The sequence below is a fragment of the Nycticebus coucang genome, chromosome 14 (genome assembly GCF_027406575.1).
Source record: "Nycticebus coucang isolate mNycCou1 chromosome 14, mNycCou1.pri, whole genome shotgun sequence".
Classification (NCBI taxonomy): domain Eukaryota; kingdom Metazoa; phylum Chordata; class Mammalia; order Primates; family Lorisidae; genus Nycticebus; species Nycticebus coucang.
Window position 1 is genome coordinate 96,511,892 of NC_069793.1, and position 22,294 is coordinate 96,534,185.

The window sequence follows — 22,294 nt, forward strand, 5'->3', positions numbered from 1 at the left end:
CAAGAGTTTCTGTTAAGATTTTCCCATTTATCCATTAATTTTTACTTGGTCAGCGGTGCTGCTCACAATCTGGCAACAATTTTGATGCACAATTTGATGAACTTTTGCAATGTTTTCATCTGATCTGCTGGACACTGACTGTTCTGACCTCTCCTCATCAGTGATGCTTTGTCTCTCCTCAGAAAAATGTTTAATCTATTTGTACACTGTTGTTTTCTTCACAGCATTATCTCTAGAAACTTGGACTAACATGTCCCTGATTTCACTTCCACTCTTGCCAGGTTTAACAAGAAATTTAATGTTTGTTCATTGCTCTAATTCAAGTTCCAATATTTTTGCAAGGGCACCCAAAATTATGCAACAACAAAAATGAACACCAGTCAGCAAGACACTGCCATACATCAAGACGCACACAGCCGTGAGACCCTGATATGCCAAAATTATAAACCCTTACTGACCTGTTTGCACAGTGCTGCAACATAAGCATAGGGTGGCCTGTTCAAGACCTTAATTGTGAGACCTCAAGGAAATTCTGTGCTGGAATTACTACCCAACAATCCAACTCTAAAAGTTTCCTATGTGGGTCACAAAGTGTGACCACTGAATTGATTTGTTCATCCACCCAATAAATATTTAGGACTGTGGCTACATGGCAGGCACGGGGATACAAAGAAGGGTGGACCCCAGCACGTTCAGCCTCATCCGGCCCCATTTCTCAGGAGACAACACGTTTTCAGTTGATTGTTGGAGACAGTGGTCAGGAGAGTTTCCCATGGTGGGGGAAACAATTGAATTAAGTCATGAAGAAAAGGAGGTTGTGCCAGGAGCACCAAGGTGGAAAAGTGACAGGAAGAAAGGGTATTTCAGGAGACAGGAACACATGTGTGAGAGTTAAGAATGCTGAAATTGCAAGGTACACTCTGAGAAGGTAAAGGGTTCAGTGGTGCTAAATCCGAGGTATAGAATGGTGGAGCTGAAATTGTCTCTCTTCGGAGCCAAATTCAAGTTACCAGAGCTGTTATAAGCAGTGATAGCTAGAGTAAACTAGGAAAGGGGCAGGGACCGCAGTTAATGGATAAATGAGCTGAGAGAGAAAAAGAAAGTGTGGAGAGAGGGAGCTGGAGGGGTGTGTGGGTGGGAAGCATCTTGTAATGTGTGAGAAGTTATTAAGAGAGCTTCCCAGCAGATGATGGACAACATAATCGTGATTGTCAAGGCGGCTTTGCAAGGTGAAGTGAGAGGATACACCCCACAGCAAGGCTGACACGCACACTCCACTGGCCTTGGCATGACCTGGAAGGCAGAAAAGTCAAAGTTTGCGGTCCTTGGATTTTTTACACAAAATGCCCAGGGTGGGTGGAGACTCCCCCAGCTGCACTAGCATTCCCCTAAATCCATCCTCTCCTCTGCACTGCTGTCCATTGGACCAAGAATGTCAGCTTTAGTTACTCAGAGGCCTATTATCAACCTGTGGCATCTACAAAATGAAGGGGCATATGAACCAGGGCACTTAGGCAAAGAACCGTCACGACCAACATAGAAGGCCGGATTCCTCGCCAATGGGTGACTGTGCTAAGAGACTTCCTTAAGATTCCCCTTCTGGGAACACTTTTACACTGCTGGTGGGACTGCAAACTAGTACAACCTTTCTGGAAGGAAGTATGGAGAAACCTCAAAGCACTCAAGCTAGACCTCCCATTTGATCCTGCAACCTTATTACTGGGCATCTACCCAGAAGGAAAAAAATCCTTTTATCATAAGGACACTTGTACTAGACTGTTTATTGCAGCTCAATTTACAATCGCCAAAATGTGGAAACAGCCTAAATGCCCACCAACCCAGGAATGGATTAACAAGCTGTGGTATATGTATACCATGGAATACTATTCAGCTATTAAAAAAAAATGGAGACTTTACATCCTTCGTATTAACCTAGATGGAAGTGGAAGACATTATTCTTAGTAAAGCATCACAAGAATGGAGAAGCATGAATCCTATGTACTCAATTTTGATATGAGGACAATTAATGATAATTATGGTTATGGGGGGGAAGGAAAAGCAGAGAGAGGGAAGGAGGGAGAGGGGTGGGGCCTTGGTGTGTGTCCCACTTTATGGGGGCAAGACATGATTGCAAGAGGGACTTTACCTAACAATTGCAATCAGTGTAACCTGGCTTATTGTACCCTCAATGAATCCCCAACAAAAAAAAAAAAAAGAAAGCTATAACACAATTATAGCCCAATAATATGGGGAAATGGGAGAGGGGGGAAAGGGGGAGGGGGTAAGGGAGGGGGATTGGTGGGACCACACCTATGGTGCATCTTACAAGGGTACATGTGAAATTTACTAAGTGTAGAATATAAATGTCTTAACATAATAACTAAGAAAGTGCCATGAAGGCTATGTTAACTAGTTTGATGAAAATATTTCAAATTGTATATAAAACCAGCACATTGTGGTCATCGGGACACTGGCGAGCACGTCGGCTGTGGCTTTCCTGGCACTGTTCATTAGCGTTGGAGGCCGCCTTTTCAGAGGCTGCCGTGTGCCAGCGGGTGGAGGAGGCGGAGTCCACCATGCTGGAGGTGGTGTGCATATTGAGCCCCGGTATAGACAGTTTCCTCAGCTGACCAGGTACCAGGTGGTCCTGGGTGAGACCTTCAGCGCAACCATGTGGTTCTGGATTCTCTGGCGCTTTTGGCATGACTCAGAAGCTGTGTTGGGTCACTTTCCATATCCAGATCCTTCCCAGTGGACAGATGAAGAATTAGGTATCCTTCCTGATGATGAAGACTAAAAGTGTAGACTCGACTCTTTGCAAGAGCCAGGTGAGAATTTCAAGACTACAGACTTCGTGTTGTACATTAAAGTTGAAAATTGAATGGTTTGGTCAAGAATGGAAAAAAAAAAAATAAACCAGCACATTGTACCCCCCCCAAAAAAAAAAAAAAAAAGATTCCCCTTCTGGAAGGAATTAGCTGTTCATGGAAGAAAATGGATTTTAAAAAGGATAATAATAACAACTTATATGTGTCAAATGCAAAGACTCCTAAATAGCAAAAAAGACCCTTCTTAGTCAATTAGGAATAAGAAAGTCCAGCCCTATCCCAGACTTTCTGAATCAGATTTTAGAGATGGAACCCTTGCCTGTTTGTTTAGCCTGTTTATTTGTAAGAGCTCCCCTGAGGATTCTGACACACAGCCAAGTCTGATAACCAGCTTCCAGAGAGGAAATGGAGGTTCAGAGGGGTTGGAGAACACCTTTCAAGTGAGACAAGCTAGTCAGGGCTGGAAATTGGATTATTTCTTTTCTTTTTTTTTTTTTTTGGCAACAGAGTGAGACTCTGGTCCTAGGGTAGAGTGTTCTGGCATCACAGCTTACAACAACCTCAAACTCCTGGGCTCAAACCATCCCTTTGCCTTAGCCACCTGAGTAACTGGGACTACAGGTTCCCCGCTACGACCCAGCTATTTTTTTCTATTTTTAGTAGAGGGGGATTTCACTTTTGCTCAGGTTGGTCATGAACTCCTGAGCTTGTGACCCACTGCCTCAGCCTCCCAGAGTGCTAGGAATATAGGCGTGAGCCACCATGCCTGGCCGGACCTGGGAGATATCATCAGGCCTGGTCCCAAAGCTGCATATGATGTCACTTCCCAACGTGATAGGCAAATGTGACACAGGTGTCATGGTCCTGCCATCTGACTGCATCTCTGCAGAATGTGTCCTGGCACTGGTGAGGGCCAACAATTCAAGGAGGGGTTTATAGGGCTCCAGAGCCTTTGGTTCAGGTCACTATCCACTTTGGGAAAAGCCACTTAACCTTTTTGAACCTCAGTTTCTCCATCTGTAGGTAAGAATATCGAGATATGTCCTTTCCCTAGTTAGATTACATGTGTAAGTTTGTTGAGCCCTCTGGGGAAAGACTTCAAAGAGAAGATTAATTTTTTTGATATCTTCAACAGACAAAGGGCTTTGACCACAACGTCCTCCAGAGAATGACTCATGTCTCTTAGTCTTTAGGGAGGATTATTTAATTTTTACTGACATTTTAATAGTCCCTCAGCTGCCTTAAAAGATTTAACACTTCAGAGAATAACATAGCTTTGGGGAAGGGAAAAATAAACATTAAATCACTGGCCTATGTAGCTGAGAAGTACCAATTTCTAAAGCATTAGGAAAAATATAGAATATACTACATGTAAGAGAAAACAGGCTGAAAGCAGAATTGAATCAATCCTTCCTGAAACATTTTCTAGTAGAAATTATGAGAATACAGGAAAAAGCATTTGACTTATGGTGATGACCCCCCTTCCTTTCAGATCTAGCTCATCCTGGTGAAGTCTCTCTGCCCCTGGGTCTCAGTTTCCTTTTTAGGGTTCTAACTGGGTTTTGTCTTAGAGTCTTTCCAGTGATAGTATCCTAAGATCTCCTAGGACTCTATATCCATAGGAACCAGGCCGTAGTGCCTCACAGGGGGTGTGAATCTCTGAAAACAGAAGCAAGGAGCCACCAACGGCTGCAGGTCATCACTCCTGCCCTGCCCACATCATCAGAGCAGCTGTGCTCCCCACACATCCGACCTGCCCTTCCCCAAGGATGGGCCCTGTTTTGATTGCCATTCATCCGTATGAGAGCCCGTAGTCCTCAGAGTGGAGTCTGTGGAAGGATGTTAGCTATCGTTGGGGATTCTCAAGGATACATGGATAGAATTCAGGATGCCCATGAACTTGCATTAGTGCAGTGGTTCTTAACCTGTGGGTTGTGACCCCTTTATAACAATCAAAATACATTGTGGCATTAGGAAGGTTGAGGACCACTGCTTAGTAGTTCTATTACTGTTCTATTGCTCTATGCCAAATTGACCCAGAACTTAGCATAAAACAACAAAAATTTATTATTCCATGGTTCCTATGGGGTGGAACTCCAGGTATTCTTTAGCTGGCTGTCTCTGGCTCAAAGTTTGTCATAAGGTTGCAGGCCTGCTGTCTGGCAGGGCTATGGTCTCATCTGAAGGCCAGAATGGAAGTGGGGAGTACAGGTCCATTTTCAAACTCACTTGTGTAGTTGTCAGCAGACTTGGTCCCTTGCCCTGTGGGGCTCTTACAGGGCTGCCTTATAATACCACAGCTGTGGTCCCCTCTGTGGGCAAGTGATCTGAGAGAGTGAGAAAGAATGTTATGAGCTGAATTGTGTCCCCCTGAAATTCATATGCTGAAGTCCTAATTTCCAATGAGACTGTATTTGGAGATAGGGCTTTTTAGGAGATAATTAAAGTTAAATAAGGGTAGAATTCTAATGAGATAGGATTTTGGTCTTATAAGAAGGGTAGGAGAGACATCTCTCTCTCTCTCTTCTCTCTCCTTTCTCCCCACCCAGGTGCACCTAGGAAAGGCCATGTGAGCACACAGGGAGAGGCAGTTGTCTATAAACCAGAAAGAGAGCCCTTCATAGAACACGATTGATGCTGGACCTTAGATTTCCAGACTCTAGGACTGCGAAGAAATAACTTTCTGTTGGTGAAGACTGTCGTTTGTAGTACTTTGGTTACTGTAATCTTGGCAGACCAATGCAGAAAGCATGCCCAAGATACAAGTCGCAGTCTTCTCAGTAAGTTATCGTATACTTTAAAATAACCAAAACAGTGGAACTGAAATGTTCCTAACACAAAGAAATGCTTAACGCTCAAGGTGATGGATACCTCAATTACCCTGATTTGATTAATTCACATCGTACGCCTGTATCAGGACATCACATGTGCCCAATAAAGATATACCACACTACATACCTATAATAATTATAACTTAAGAATCACAAAACAAACAAAAAGCAAGTCAGTTAGTCCAGCCCACTCTCAAGGGGAGTGGTGTGAACACTAGGAGGTGGGGACCATTGGGCATCATCGTAGAGGCTGTTCCCACAGAGGGAAATAACTGGCATCTATTTTCGTCAACTTCTAACTGGATTTAGCATGGCATTCCATTTTTTTTTCTTTTTTTTTTTGGTTTTTTGGCTGGGGCTGGGTTTGAACCCGCCACCTCTGGCATATGGGACCGGCGCCCTACTCCTTGAGCTACAGGCGTCGCCCAGCATGGCATTCCATTATAAATATAGGCGTTATAATACAGGCTGTGGGGGTAAATAAAACCTGTGAAATTGTAACCAGTAGGAATCACAGGTATTTTCATACTATTTTATGGTAGTTTTGCTTACCACTAAGCACTCAGCTCTGCTTACCACTAGTCCAGTCTATGGACATTATTGGCCCTACTGTGCTAGATCTTGTTAGTTAATATATTAAAGAAGGAATTCATATCATCATGTAACAACTTGAAAATTACTTGGACAAATCTATTTTACTCATAACATTTTTATTTTATTTTATGAGTTGTAAAACATTGTTCTGAAAGGTGATCCATAGATGTCACCAAATTCTCAATACATGTGTGGCTCCATAGAATTAAGAAGCCTTAAGTAAATGGTTCTCAGAGTGTGGTTCTGCGAACAGCAGCCTCAGCATCACCTGGGAACTAGATGGAGATGCAAATTGGCAGGTCTTCCCCCACTTCTACTGAGTCAGAGCCTCTGAAAGGAGTACAACAATCTCTGTTCAAACAAGACCTTGAGGTGATTATGATACTCACTAAAGTTTGAGAACCATGGGTCTAGAGTCTCTCCTTCAGAGTCTGCATTTCCTACAAGCTCATGCTGAGGCCATGGGTCCCGGGATCACTTTTTGAGAATAACTGGCCTAGACTACAGCATCAGTATTCATTGGCTATTTGTTAACTAACCCTCCCATCACTACTTTCATTATGTTTATATCCTGAGACTAAATTGTGGCTCATGGCAAGTTACTTAACCTGTCAGAAGAATAAAAAAAACATGCTAACTTGAAGGGCTGTTATGAGAAATGGAAATAATGTAATCTAAAGCACTTGGCATAGTGCCTGGCATGGAATAGACACTCCAAAAGTAGACATTATTAGCTGTAATATGATTATTATCACTTAAAGTTCTTATTAGTCACTGAGCTTGCCTGCAAGGCTTCAAGACTAGTGGAGAAGAGGCATGCAAATAATTCCAGGCCGGGAAAATCATCAGGTGTCTCTGGAGCTCAGAGCAGGGAGATCTAACTCTAGTGAGGGAAGATGTGGTCTGACTAACTCCAAGTGCTTTTGGGAGAGCCCAATACTGATGCTTTGAAGTTGGCAAAGGGGACATTACTAGTCTTACTGAGGCTAAGGGGAGGCCAAAGACTTGCTCAAGGTCACAAGGGCACTAATCCTCTAGGGCAGTGTCCCCAGCTTTTTTGGCTTTGGGGACCAGTTTCAGGGAAGACAATATTTCCATGGGTCAGGGTGAGGTAAGAGATGGTTTTGATACGAGTCTCTGCTGATGAGGATCTGTGCTAGGTCACCACCTCAGACCACTAGATTCTCAGTAGGGGCACGCCACCCACATTTCTTGCATGAGCAGTTAGTTTTTTTAAATTTCAGATTGATATGTGGGTACAAGTGATTAGGGTACATTGTTTTTATTACTAAGGTAAAGTTCAAGTTCACCCAGGGCGTGTGAACACCCTCAGATTGTGCACATGAGGTGAGATCCCGCCAATCCTCCTCCTCATCTCTCCTCCCCCTCACTAGACTATATTTATATTTTTCTTCCCTGTGGGTGTGTAGTTGTTTGTATATTGGTTTCATATTAGTATTGAGTACACTGGATAATTTTTCTCCCACTCTTGTGATACTTTATTAAGAAGAATGTGCCTTAACTCCATTCAGGGAAACACCAAAGACGTGCAGTTTATAGAGAGGGTTCACGCTCTCGTGAGAATTTAACACTGACAGTAGGTGACGATGTGACCTGGGGCTGCAAGTATGGGTGAAGCGCCACTCACTCCATCGCCTGATTTACCCACTGTGTGGCTGGGTTCCTTACAGGCCACTTAGGTACAGGGGTGCACAGCCCTAGGTCTTTCCCCTGTGGGCTCTTGATCAATCTAGTTACTGAGAGATGTGCTCCTTAGGGACACTTAGAGCATCCCTGTGGTCTGATCCCCAGAGGAGGCCGGGAGTGCCATCTCATGAGGGCAGGTGTATGCTTCACGTGGGGTTTTCCTCTGCACCTCCCTTTGGGTTCCAGCTCTTTTCTTTCCTTTCTAAGGGACAGTGGTCCCTCATGCTGCTGAGGCTCATCTACTCATCTTAGTGAGAGAGGGTCATCCTCTCCCACTTCTTTGGGACCTGCTGGGGCAGCTGCCCTTTCCCACTTTCATCACTGCAGCAGAGACCATGAGTGCTCACCAAATCCCCCATGGCCTCCCCAGCGTGCAGGTGGGCTGGCCTGTGCCATCCCTGCACAGGGGCAGCAGCAGAGTATGGTGGTCTCTCCCAGCTGAGGCAGTTAAGAGCTGGCATGCTACCTTCATCCCTCTTTTCCTCGGCTCGGTAACCTTGGAAGGTAAATGCCAAGAATGTGGTGATGACAGAATGGAGGGACCCAATGTCTGAGTCACTGGATGGACTCCCACTGACAGGCACTTCGACTGGGCACGTGTTAAACTTTTGCTGCATGAGGCCACTGAGACTTTTAAAAAAATTACTCCAGCCTAAATAAGCCTATCCTAGCTAAGATGATCCTCTTCTCTCTGTCCTCCATCTTTACCTTCTCTGTCTATCCACATTCAATCCTCAACCCTTAAGAGCCAACTTCAATGCTAATACCACTTTGGGAGTCCTTTCTGAGTTGCCCCAGTTAAAAATTCATTGCTGTCATTTTACTGGCCCCATAGGGACCTGTGTAGTATTTTACTCGTGCTATATGGCTGATCTTGACAAAGTTACTACTTTCACAGATGTGATTCCATTGCCACATTTCTCATATTTTTCTTGGAATGCTCCTTTGAGCATGCCTGTTTCCTGCTAGGACCATAAACCTCTAGAAGGCAAGACCCCTTTCCATTTTGTCGCGAGCATCAAACTCATCTTTGCTCCTGACTTCTTCCTTTAATTTCCAACGTGTCCCCAAGTTTTCATCTTTCTCTCTACACCTGATCCAACTTTAGACCTATGCTATTTCTGTTTGTGCAGAACCTTCACCTGGCCCCCTAGTTTGAAATCTTGACTAGCCAGTCTACCTGGCCTTCTGGCCAGTTAGGGGCCAAAATCTACAGATTTCAAGTCTGAAATCTCAATCTTATCTTCTTCAATCCCAGAGCCACCACCTTCTCAATATCTTCCTAGCAGCTTCCTTATCTCCTGGTTTGCCTCATTTCAATGCATTTTAGAAGCTCTTTTCAGATCAGCATCCCCCCAAACCAGAATTGGTTATTTCTTTTCTCGAAAGTGTTTGGTGTTTTTTTTTTCCTGCCTGTCAAGTACACAATCCTTGGCCTTCATGAACAACCACAGTCAGGCCCCATCTCCTTTCCCTATCTCATCCATCTCTGCTACGTCCTCGATTACATGACGTTCCACTGACTATTCAGCTGGGCCCAGGCTTTTCTATCTTTATCCCCGTCTTCCTGAGCGCATTCCTCCTGCAGGTGTCCTGTGCGTTCTGGGAGGGCTGCCTTTTATTAAGGGTGAGTGCCCCATCCTTCCCTTTTACTGTTGCCTGAGGCCTGTCACTGTGCACTCCTCATCTCTGAGAACCTCGCTGCTCCTTCTGTAGTGCCTGTTACCCACCAGCTCATTTAATATTTATTAAATGGAATGGAAAATAATGGTAATGCATGTTCTGAGCCTCCAAGTCCCTGAAATCACTGGAAAAAAAAAATCCACCCTTTCAGGAAATATTTTATAGGAAAGGAGTGAGTGGCTCATTACAACATTTCCCTTCCTTACGTCCCTGATCCATAAGAGAAAAAAACATGTCTTCTCACATCTCAAATATGTGGAAATTGTCCTCTTAATAAATCATGGGCTGTGGTTTATTTTCTAGTGCAAATTTACATTTTATTTCATGTTGCTTTGCCTAAAATGGTTACAGGTGTTGAGCTTTGATCCTTATCATTGCAAATTCCATTTTCTAGTTTAAAAATCCTCAAAACTGGAAACCTCTGAGAGGTAGGCTAAATAGTAGCCTATTAACCCTACAGAGGTAATTCAACAAAGTGTTTCTCCTCTTTACTGAAAAGATTAAATGTTTATGACTGTCGGGTCATGACATCATGTCACCAGTTTATGGGACTGAAGATATTTCCACTTGACAGGAAAACTAAAAACTTCATGCTAAAATCTGGATAGTTACCACAGTATATCTTAGAACTCACAAGGGTGTTAAAATTATTTTGCCTTCCTCTTTTTTTATTTTATTTTGACCTAGGCAGTTACTCTGTTGGTTCATTACGAATAATTAGGAAAGAGTTGTTTGGCTAAAAGCAATAATATACTTTAAAATTAGGCTATGAAAGTTTAGTATGTCATAGTAAAGGCTTTGAGCTCATTCAACTCCAGGATCAGGTCTCGGATTAATATACTTTTGTCTTTTCTCTGCAGTTTGTAGTGACCTAGTGCATAATATAGTCAAAGGCTGGTTGTCTCAGTCCATTTAGGATGCTGTGGTTAAGATGCTGAGAATGGACAATTTGTAAACAACAGAAATTTATAGCTCATGGTTTTAGAAGCTGAGAAATCCAAGATCAAGGTGCTAGCAGATCTGAGGTACGTGGGGGCGCGTTCCTCGTAGAGAGGGCCTTCTGTATGTCTTCACACAGCAGAGGGAGCAAACTGACTCCCTCAAGGCTCTTTTCAAAGGGCGCTAATCCCATTCGTGAGGGCTCTGCCCACCTGACCTAATGGCCTCCAAAGCCTATACCTCTTAATGTAGACACATGGGAGATTAGATTCTAATGCATAAATTCTAGAGGGGCACAAACATTCAGATTGTTGCACTGGTAAAATAATTCACAACTTTAGGTAACAGAATATGCTTACCATAAGAAGTTTCATGAACCAAATATCCCTGCCATTTATACAAAAGGAACCCAATTTTCTTCACTAGGATCAAAAATCAATTAAGCAACTCAGATGAATCTCAAGGGAATTATGCTGAGTGAAAAAAATCCCAATCTCAAAAGGCTACAAACTATATGATTTCATTTAAATAGCATTTTTGAAATAAGAAAATTATAGATATGGAGGCTCGTGATCGCTGTGGGTTATGAGTGGGGACAGAGGTGGAGGGGGAGGTGAGGGTGGCTCTAAAGGGCAGCAGGAGGAAGCCTTGTGGTGGAGGAAGGTGGTGGTGGTTACATGAAGCCGCACAGGTGATAACATTGCATAGAAACACACACATCTTTTATTAAGGCTGCATAATATTCCATGGTATACATATGCTACAATTTTAATGTACACGGTCATGATTTAATAAAAAAATAAGAAAAAAATAAATTCTGAAGTACAAGAGCAAAAAGAAAAAACAACACACACACACTCACACACACTGAAATCTGAATAAGCTCTATGGCCGGTGCGTCCATTTCCTTCATTTCCTTGTTTTGATGGTGCACTACTGTTAGGCAAGATGTTGCCACTGGCAAAAGGGCTGGGTGAAAAGAGCAGTTGACCTCTCTGTAAACTACTTTGCAACTCCTATGAACCTATAATTATCAAAATGAAAATTTAAAAAAAAAAATCACTCATCTCCTTGTAACATCATGGAAGGGGTTGCAAACAAGTTGGGAGGTAACTAAACAAGTGAAGTGGCTGGAAAGGGGGAGGGGAAAGCTGTGGCCCATGTCAAGGACCAGCTGCCACGGAGGGACCCGTGTGCCTGGAACGGTTGTGGCTTCTGAGTTTGCTGTTTTCAAAAAATACTGAAAATCTACACTTCAAATAAAAATATGACTTCCAAATGTTGAAAACATTTTTATGCTACTTTGAACACTGTGTAAGCCAAACGAAAGATCCTGGAAGGCTAGACTCAGCTTGACAGCCATTCCTTTATAAACTCAGCTTCTGGCTCGAGGTTTGCTTTGGCCCCAGGACGAATTCCTCACTCAGCAACGTAGTGATCACAGTGCACAGGCTCACATCTCTTACGAGAGATGGAAAATGGTCACACTAAAGACGGGAAGTGTCCTGATCAGGTCACGAATTCCAATTTCATAAGCCACCCAGCACTGACAGCCAGGGGTTTGATCTTGGCTTGGGTTTAACAGTACAGCTACTGAAATCCCCCTCCAGCTCTGACCAAGACCTATCTCCACCTCTCCCCCTGCATGGTGCCAGGGGCATAGCTTATACTGTTAATGAGTGTTGGAGTGTTGATTTGTTCTTTTCCACCTACCTTACTTCTTTTCTTTTCTTTTACTTTTTTTTTTTACTTTTTTTTTTTTTTTTGTAGAGACAGAGTCTCACTGTACCGCCCTCGGGTAGAGTGCCGTGGCATCACACGGCTCACAGCAACCTCTAACTCTTGGGCTTACGCGATTCTCTTGCCTCAGCCTCCCGAGCAGCTGGGACTACAGGCACCCGCCATTACTTTTTTTAAAGCTAAAGGAGACCTTCTATTAAAACTAAGAAATTGAACCAGAATCTGGAGTCTTATGCTAGAGTTTTTCGGAGGCTGATACCACAGCCTGGTGAATATAGTTTATACCCAGGTGTCAGCAGTATCTGTGGTCTCTGTCTCTATCTGATGCTTTATTAAACACAAACCTTTTACTCATTGTCACAAAAAGCTAATCACGGTGCTGGCAAGGTCTTCATTCTGCTTTGGGTCTTTTGCTGTGGTCCCCAATCCCTGGACCGTGGACCGGTACTGGGTCAATGGCTTCTTAGAAACTAGGTCCCAGCATCACTACCTGCCTGAGCTCTGCCTTCTGTCACATGCCCCCACCTCTCACCCCTTCCCCACACTCCCATCCCTGGAAAAATGATCTTCTGTGAAACCAGTCCCTCCTGCCAAAAAAGTTCAGGCCCATTAGGAATGTGGCCGCACAGGAGGAGGGGACTGGCAGGTGAGCAAGTGACACTTCATCTGTATTTACAGCTGCCATCCCCATAGCTAGCTTGCCCTGAATCCCCCTCCTGTCCCATCTGTCCCCCCACCTCCCCAATCGGTGGAAAAATGGACCCCAAAAATGCTGGGGACCACTGCTTTAAAGTCTTTATCATGTCTGCTTTTTTACACACCCGGAGTCGAGACTTTCTTTTTTTTTTTTTTTTTTGAGACAGAGTCTCACTTTGTCACCCTCAGTAGAGTGCTGTGGTGTCAGAGCTCACAGAAACCTCTAAATCTTGGGCTCAAGCAATTGTCTTGCCTCAGTCTCCCAAGTAGCTGGAACTACAGGCACCTGCCACAACATCCAGCTTTTTTTTTTTTTTTAAGACGAGGTCTTGCACTTGCACAGGCTGGTCTTGAACCTGTGAGCCCAGGCAACATACCTACCTTGACCTCCCATAGTGCTAAGATTACAGGTGTGAGCTACCACGCCTGCCCCCGAGAGTCGAGACTTTCCTTCTGCAATTCCTAGCCTGTCTATCTGGCTCAGAGGAAGTGAAAGGACGCAGCTAAGTTCATGTTCTTCACTAACTCGCAGAACAGCTGCAGGTGCATGACACTCCAGCCCACCCGCACCCCAACGGAAACAAGGCCACGTGCACTGATCAGACTTTCACGTTCAATCTCCAGTAGTTTGAGTGCAGCCAGTTCCTTTGTGAAGAGAGTGAGTAGGAAAATTCCAACATTTTAGCTTTTAAAATTTCATCTGTGGTCTAATTATACATCCTCAAAATCAAGTTTAAAATGATTAAAAGATTCATTTGCATTAATTCTGTCCTCTTTCCCCTAAAAGTCATCTGCTAATAAAAGCCCAGAGAATGTTTCCTAATCCTCCTTTAAAAAAGAGTATTTGTAGGTGTTATATAATTATATGTCAATAACAGAGTCTTTTCCTGTTTCCCATTTTTCACAAAGCTCTGTAACATACAGACTTTAAAAGGGTTGGTATTCAGCCTCGAAAATTATGCTAATGAGCTAAGAGCAATAATTCAAAGTGTAGCCACTAATTTCTCTAAGGGGAAATACGCAGAGACCCTGGGCTCTAGGTTTGTTTTCAACTAATTATCATGTATTTACTTTTCCATTAGTCCAATAATTTTTCTTTCAATTCAGAGTTAAGCAATAAGACACTGAATTACATGAAGGCCTGTTTAGCATAGCAGACACACCCCATCATTCCCTAGTTAGTCCTCTGATTTACAGCTCATAAAATGCACATCCAAGAGGCCGTCTACCTGCCCTTTCACACGTACATTCCATCACGTAGTCACCTCAATAACTTACACATTCTCAGAAGGTCTACCTAGCAATTAACTCCAGTCTTTTCTAACTCACCATCTCATCATGTAAAGTAGATCTGAACACAAACTTTATTAGCAACTTCCAATTCTAATCCCTTATCTCACCCACCCTTCCTCTGTCTCCTACTAATGCCAGCTTCTGTGTGACAAAAATACACTGGAAAATGGCACTTTAAAAAATCCACATTGGACTGGTAGCACATTTGCTAACTGGTCATTGCACTAGGGGGCACTCCAATAAATCGAGATTGTCCTATTTCAGCCAAAGCATGTGATGTAATTCTTCAAAGAAATGGAAACGAAACTTCGCTGCCTCACAACACAGCATTTTACCCACCTGTTGGAGGAATAGGCAAGCGAGGAAGCTATCAGTGTATTCAAAACATCAAAAAAAGAAAACTCATAAAAAACGTAACCAAACCAACCCCAAACCCTCTGCTAAAAGGTACCAGGAATTCATAGCACCTCTTCTTCAAACCGTAGAAAGAGGGGGGAGGATTACGTGCAGAGTTTTCTCATGCAGATGAAGTAAGGCACCCAGCCTGCTGATGAAGGTTCTCCTAACGTGAAGGGAAGGGAATTATGTCCACTCTCTGAACAGGGAGAGGCCCGGCCAGTGCAAGGGACTTACCAACATCAGGGTCCACGGCTTGAACTCTTGTCAGCAGAGCCTTTGTGGCCGTGTTCTCATAGACACAGGCGTTGTAGTGGTCAGAAGAAAACATGGGGGGGTTATCGTTCACATCCTCCAGCGTCAGGCGGATGTCAGACTGGCAGAACCTCCCGCCCCCATCCGTGGCTCTGGCGATCAGGTTGTACACGGGGACCCGCTCACGGTCCAACAGAGCTAAGGTTTTTAACTCACCTGGGAAAGTAAACAGCAGCATGATGGGTCTGGCTTTTCAAAAGTTGTCTTCCTTTAAAGAGCAGAGGATCAACTACATAAAGAATTCCCAATACAGAAAGGACCAATGGCCCTTGGTCCAAGTACCCCATACTTTTAAAAGATACAGAACATTCAATTATTTGTAAGCATCAGGAAAAATATATGGGATTCTGGATGCAGCAACAAACCAGCTTCATGACCTTCAGATCAATCAGTCCCTCTGAGGACCTTCTGGTATCAGAGGTCCTTTCTTTAAGCTACATGAAGAGCCTCCTATCTCTCTAAACCTCTCGAGATCCCCTCTGGAGATTGGTCTCTGGCTCCCTGCTGTATCTCCAGAAAAAGCATAGGGAATGGACCAGTACCTCTGGATCTCTGATGGTCAATACTGTCAACACTCCTCAGCAACTTGTAGACTCACAAGGACAGTCTCTTTGCTTCCAGATGCTTATTTTTTATTCCATCTTTTAGGGGATAACAGGCAATCGAAACAGAGGGTGGCTTTAGCAGAGTAGCATTTGAAGGACCACGGCTGTACCAGGGCTGACCCTTTCCTTCTGGAATTATGGAAGGGCCTGTGGGGACTGGGGGAAGGTCAGGTGGGGACAGCGGGAGGAGCTTGGAGGAGCAGTTACTTGGCAGCCAGCGTGGAGGGCTGCCACGTCTGTACTTTAACTACTGGAACTGTTGTTCTGGTGCTGGATGACGGCTCCCGTGGAGTTTTTTGTTTTGTTTTGTTTAAGTTTCAATAGATAATGATAACAAGTACGTTGACAAACCTGGATAAATGCTACTTGGCAAAAAGCATGACTCATGAAATATTATCACACGTAAACACACTTAGTAGACATTCTCCAGATGGCGATAGCTATATTTTAAGGCAGTTCCTCCTACAGTGGCCCGGCCGCATCAAGCCACTTCTCAAACACTGGCTGGGTCCTCTTCCCTCTCGTCTTCAAAAAGCAGCCAGTGGCTTTGCAGCTGGACACTCAAGACTCGCCGTGATCTGACCTGACGCTGTCTTCTTGCCACTCCGGCACGTAACATTTCCTGAGTGTGCAGTGTCTTGGGGTCACACTGTCCCCATGTCCTCCTGTCGCTACTGGACTCCTGCTCAGCTCAAATGCAAGCTCTTCCTGAACACAGCTTCCCTTTCCCTCTCTCCAGAATCTTAGTCACTTCTTCCTCTGTATCTAGATACAGCTCCCCTGATATTTTTCCTGGATACTCATTCCATTCTCACTTTTATTATCATTATTGGGTTACTTGTCTGTTTTCCCTACTGGGGAAGAATATCCCATGGACATGATGATCATTATTATTATTTTTTTAATCTTGGAATTTACTACAAATGTTCCATGAGGTTTTTTTATGTCTACCATCTACCCCTCAATGTTACCTACAGAGGAAATCATCACCAGGCCCAGGGAGCTAAGAGGGTTGCTCCCCTGTGGCTAGTTAGTCACCGTTCGCTGGGACCAATACAGCTGGAAATGTGCAAGCTAATCCATCTTTACACTTCATTTAAAAATCGCCATTGGATGGATCATTCGATTCGCAACCCTAAAATAGTTGCCTCCTCAGAAAATGACTTTTCCGTTATCTTTGGCCTTTCACGCAGGCATCTGCCTTTAGCTTGTATAACCTTTCACCTAGTAAATTTTACCTAAATTAGCAAGCAAATCTGAGGGTACATAGCATGAATGTCCAATAAAAAGCAGACAACTGTGTTGGCGAGAATTAGAAAAGGACCCAAAAGGGACCTGGAAATGAAAAGCTTTCTTCCCTTTGCATTGCAGTCTGGTTTGCACGGCAACCTGCGTTTGTGCTATCACTTGATTTATGCCTCTTACAAGCATGTGCCTTAACGCAGAGATGTGAGAACCAGAAGCAAATAGAAATGTCTGCTAGGGAAAGTCCAGGCAGGTTTTATAAACCAAATAAAGTCTGTGTGGTCCAGAGCAACCGCATTTGGACACCATATGCTCCTACTATTTCTTAGATAGAGCCGAGATACTGAGCATCCATCCTATTGTTGAAGTGGTTTGGCATGCCAAATACTTTGAATTAAAAGAATTTGGAACGCCTTAGAACATTGGTCCTCAACTTTCCTAATGACCCGACCCTTTAATACAGTGCCTCATGGCACTGTTCTGGTGACCCCCCACCATAAAATTATTTTCCTTGCTACAAAAGGGTTGCAGCATTAGGAAGGTTGAGAACGACTGCCTTAGGAGATACTTTAGAATCAAGAAATTTTTAACTTCTTTTTTTTTTTCCTCTGCTGCTCCAAGTGCAGGGAAGTGCACTCTCCCTGGAATTTCCTTATTTCACCTGGAAAGAAAATTTCTTTCCAAAAGAAGTCCAATTGTCTTAAGACCCCTTTCCCCAGGAATTTCATCAAATAACCAGGAAGGAATAACCTCTGGAGAAGAGGAAGAAAACCAGAAGGCATCAGAACACCCCCAAAGACTTTCCATCTGTTCTTCTGAGGATGGCTGCAAGAGATCATCTGTGAGACTTCACCTGCGTGACTGGCCTTTGTTCTCCGAGGAGTCAGTTCCTCACCTTCCCACAATTTGCTGGCCTCACTGAGTTTTCTAAGAGAATTATTTACAAGATAATGTTTGTTTCGCAGGTCCATCCATTCCCCCGCAAAATAATTTGCTAGTCATCTAAAATTACATATTTTCTCCCACTTCTCTTTCCCCTATGAAGAGGGTATTAAAGCTTCCGTCTGGCACTGCTTTGAGTTTCATATTTTCAGAACTCCAGCGCCCGTGTGCACCTAAGTAAATTTGTGTGCCTTTTCTCCTATTAATCCGTCTATTGTCGGTTCATCTCCACCCCACACTATCAAGTCTACTATCTGCTAGTGATAAGACCAGACGAGAGTTTAACTTCTTTCAGGGATTAATGATGACGTTTACTCAAAGAACAAATTTCACCTTACCACTTTCTGGGTCTAGAAAGAATTCATTGCTTCCAGATCCGTCGAGAGAGTATTGGATATCTGCATTGGATCCGATATCGGCATCTTTAGCGCCAACCTTCAGGATGATTTTATTTGGTGGAATGTCTTCAGGAAATAACGCTGTATATGCAACCTGGGCAAAGGTAAATAAAGGTAACTACATTCTTAGTCTTCATGGGACAATTGCCATAGTTAGCATTGTGTGTGATTTATTTAAAAATTCATTTCTGATCTATGTACAAAAGACTTAATGAAAAAAATTCATTTCTAGAGCCTTGTTTCTGCAACTTTTTCCCTTTACCTCAGAACCATATTATAATATGTTATGAGATATTTCATATCTGCTGCTCTGTCACTCTCGTTCATTTAACAAACATTCACTAAGCACCTACTACGTGCCGGGTACCACTCTAGGTGCTAAATGTACAGTGGTGAAGAAAACAGATAAATATCTCACCCTCTGGAACCCCGACACTCACCACACATTGACCATGGTACACTATTGAGTCCCAGTAAGTCCTAGGACTGCTTTTCAACTGTTTTTTATTATGATTGATTGATTGCTTTTTCTGACAGAGCCTCACTCTGTCGGTTTTGGTAGAGTGCTGTCACATCACCATAGCTCATAGCAACCTCAAATTCTTGGGCTTGGGAAATCTTCTTGTCTCAGCCTCTCCAGGAGCTGGGACGACAGGCTTACACCACTATGCCTAGCTACTTTTATTTTTATTATTAAATCAGAACTGTGTACATTAATGTGATCATGGGGCACCATACACTGGTTTTATAGACCGTTTGACACATTTTCATCACACTGATTAACATAGCCTTCCTGGCATTTTCTTAGTTATTGTGTTAAGACATTTACATTCTACATTGACTAAGTTTCACATACACCCTTGTAAGATGCCTAGCTACTTTCATTTAAGACAGTCTCACTCCGTCACCCTGGGTACAGTGCCATGGCATCATAACTCACAGCAACCTCAAACTTCTAGGCTGAAGGCATCCTCTTGCCTCAGCTTCCCAAGTAGTTGGGACTACAGCTGCCTGCCATAACACTCAGCTGTTTTGTTTTATTTTAGTAGAGATGTGATGTCACTTTTGCTCAGGCTGGTCTCAAACCTTTGAGCTCAGGCAATGCACCCACCCCGGCCTCCCAGAGTGCTAGAATTACAGGCGTGAGCCACTGTTCCTGGCCCCTGATTTTCAACTCTTTAAAGAGCCACTACTAATATTTCATTGGCAGGAGAGATCGAATCAGTTTGTAACACTTTTTTATGCTATAGGGCACCAATATTGTCTCTTTATCTAACATGCTAAGGAAAAAAATAAATTGTGATTTGGTTTTAGTAAGAATGAAAATAAAATCTAGGACTGGCACTTTGTATTGGCATTAGGTTTTATACAGTAGTAAAACGCTGCTTGATAAAGAGGCTGGAGACCTGTGTTCAGCCCCAACATTGCTGCTAAACAGTTGTACAAACTTGTACAAACCAGTATCTTATGCTGAATTGTGGGCCATTTCTCTTCTATGATTTTCAGTGACTTAGACAGAATATATGATAGGGTTCTTTAAGAAGTGCTTAAAAATTATTTCATTTGAAGAGATTGTTTCCTATTTGTTTTTTGATAAGGCAGAGGGGTGTAATTCGGCACCTGATCTTTTCATATTTAGACTATTTCATCCTAGGCTCCACCTCCTACCTTCTTATAGCCAATTGGAGGCAAGAGCAAAAGTTTGGCCTTAAAAAGAAAAGTGAAATGGGTTTTGATTTCATTTTATTTATTTATTTATTTTTTTTTTTGGTGGTTTTTATGCCGGGGCTGGGTTTGAACCCGCCACCTCCCGTATATGGGACCGGCACCCTACTCCTTGAGCTACAGGCACCGCCCTTTGATTTCATTTTAGAGAAGCAGAGTAAAAAGCAGAGCGGTGTCTCCAAATCTCACCTGATCGCACACTGGGCTGTTGTCATTCACATCAGTGACCGTCACCTCCACCATGGCCTGTGTGACAAAGAGCCCATCGGTGGCAGTGACATTGAGGAAGTACATGTTTTGTTCTTCTCTATCAAGAGGTCTCTTCACATAGACCTTCCACTCACTCTGCACCAGGCCCAGGGCAAACCGACCTCGGGGGTTTCCTCCTGCAGTAAAAAAAAAAAAAAAAAAAAAGAGCTTTGGAAAATGTGCAATGAAATGCCTTGATCTACAACTACCCTGAGAGGCCCGCAGGGGTCATCCAGGTGTCCCTCAAGCTGTATCATTGATGATACTAAAAAAGAATCTTGATACACCCTGTGCCTCTCTTGCAACCAAGCATGATATTTATGTGCTTGGCTTGTGTGGAAAGTGAAACAGTAACTTTCCAAGAGAATAAAATTCACTTCGAGGAGCTGGAGATGATCTCTTGTTTAGTTCCCCTTAAGGACAATCAAATTCAAACTGTGAACAATCAATCCTCTTCTCAGGATGACACAATTGTCTTTGCACTTAGTCTCAAGAGAGGCTGTAATACACGGCAGCTCTTGTTACCAAGACAATTTCATTAGCTGTTGATTATGTAATCAAGCGAAGGCAGTTAGTTCTATTAAGGAATCTTTTAATGAAGACCTTATTTTCACAGCTCTGCTCTTCTCAGTAAGAATGGGACATTGGGTGAGAAAAGTTTACACGACAGAGGAAGGTCTCTTAGAATTAAATAGTCCTAAGGGCGAGTCATTTAAGGAGTGGTTCAAAGAGAAGCAGTGCAATTGAATCAAACTTATCAGAGTGCAAGGGGGGAAAGAGGAAGAAAAAGAGAGAGACAAAGTGAAATAGCCCAGACATATTACTGTTGCATATAATTAAACCACAAAGAGGTAAAAGCAGACTAGAGAACAAGACAGAGGAGAGAAGAAAACGACCTTGACCTTCTAATCTCTGCAAGGGAAATAAAGTCATTTCAAACACTGGGGAAGGCTGGGCAAGACAACCGGCAGGGAGTTAAGTCAGGTTTGGTGACCACCATCTCATTTATTTGGGCGGTCAATCGATATTTATTACCCACTCTGGGTCAGGCCCTGACCTGGGAGGCAGGTCTACAGTGGTGGGAAAGCTGCCCGGACTTCCACTCCCAATACTCTCCCAGGGAGCTCGACATTCTAGAGTGGAAGAGTGACAATGAACAGACACACAAGGACAGCCTACTGTGCGCTGGCTGCTACTTCATGGAAAATGTGGAGCTATCTCCCCCAGGTATGAAGAGACTTTAAAGGCAGAAGGCAAACATCAGAGTCCTGCCGGTGGGATGCAGTGGGGAGCAGTGGGATGTGCGTGCCAAACTTCACTCTTCATTAGAAGGCATCTGTGGTGGTAGTGGGGTGGTCCATCCAAGGGCCTCGGCACTGTGAGTCAGCCGTGGCATAAATGGGACCAAATCGGGCAGACAGTGCAGAAAAGGTGAGGGCCGTACATTCCTTTGGGGAAGTATCCTTCCCTGCTCTGGGGGGCAGAGTCTGGAGGGTCTGCGCAGTGGTGGGAGGACGGTGATAATGGCAGCCCTGCATGCTACTAGGGTGTAGTGACTAGAGGCCAGGGATGCTGCAAATATCTTACCATATAGGACAGCTGCCCCCCCACCCAAACAAAGAATTATTTGGCCCCAATGTCAATACCTGCTCTGGGAGGTTCTGGGTCCTCCCTGAGATATCACCTTTCTCCACCACTGGCTTGGGCTCAATTATGCGTTAGTTGAATCTTATTTGAGTGTACACAAATTTAACCTCTCTATTACACGCTTTCAGTGCAGGCCCACACTGTGCTTTTGTTACATAAAATGATTAATGGTCTTTTGTTAATCTGAGGCAGCATGGCCAAGTTGTGCTACATCCAAAGCAAAAGTTAAATCTAATTAAAATCAGTTGGTGGTTGGCACTGCTAATAGTTAACAGTAGCTTCAAGCTACTTTGTACTCATTACTTTGTTAGAGTCCAAGGGATGGTCCCTAGTTTAAAACATCCATCAAGAATTCAGAGACTATCAATAAATAATGAAGGTTGAGTATTTAACAATTCTTCCAGAGAGAAAAGAATCCCTCAAAATGCCTTAGATTTTTTCTCCCTGAAATTAAATGTAAA

General features: G+C 43.5%; 2 protein-coding genes across 2 annotated transcripts in view; one reads left to right on the forward strand and one right to left on the reverse strand.

The window, feature by feature from the left end:
* Nucleotides 1-22,294, reverse strand: part of FAT3 (FAT atypical cadherin 3) — a 768,910-nt gene that overhangs the window by 74,974 nt on the left and 671,642 nt on the right. Inside the window, exons 11-13 of the mRNA XM_053561979.1 lie at nucleotides 20,127-20,323; nucleotides 18,153-18,306; nucleotides 14,945-15,178 (exon numbers count right to left, since the gene is read on the reverse strand). Coding sequence (XP_053417954.1) covers nucleotides 14,945-15,178; nucleotides 18,153-18,306; nucleotides 20,127-20,323 — 585 coding nt within the window. The remainder of the gene's footprint in view (nucleotides 1-14,944; nucleotides 15,179-18,152; nucleotides 18,307-20,126; nucleotides 20,324-22,294) is intronic.
* On the forward strand, nucleotides 1,190-2,899 carry LOC128565266 (NADH dehydrogenase [ubiquinone] 1 beta subcomplex subunit 2, mitochondrial-like). The gene is made up of 2 exons (XM_053561614.1): nucleotides 1,190-1,234; nucleotides 2,450-2,899. The coding sequence occupies exons 1-2, from the start codon at nucleotides 1,190-1,192 to the stop codon at nucleotides 2,795-2,797; spliced, it is 393 nt and encodes a 130-aa protein (XP_053417589.1). The 3' UTR covers nucleotides 2,798-2,899.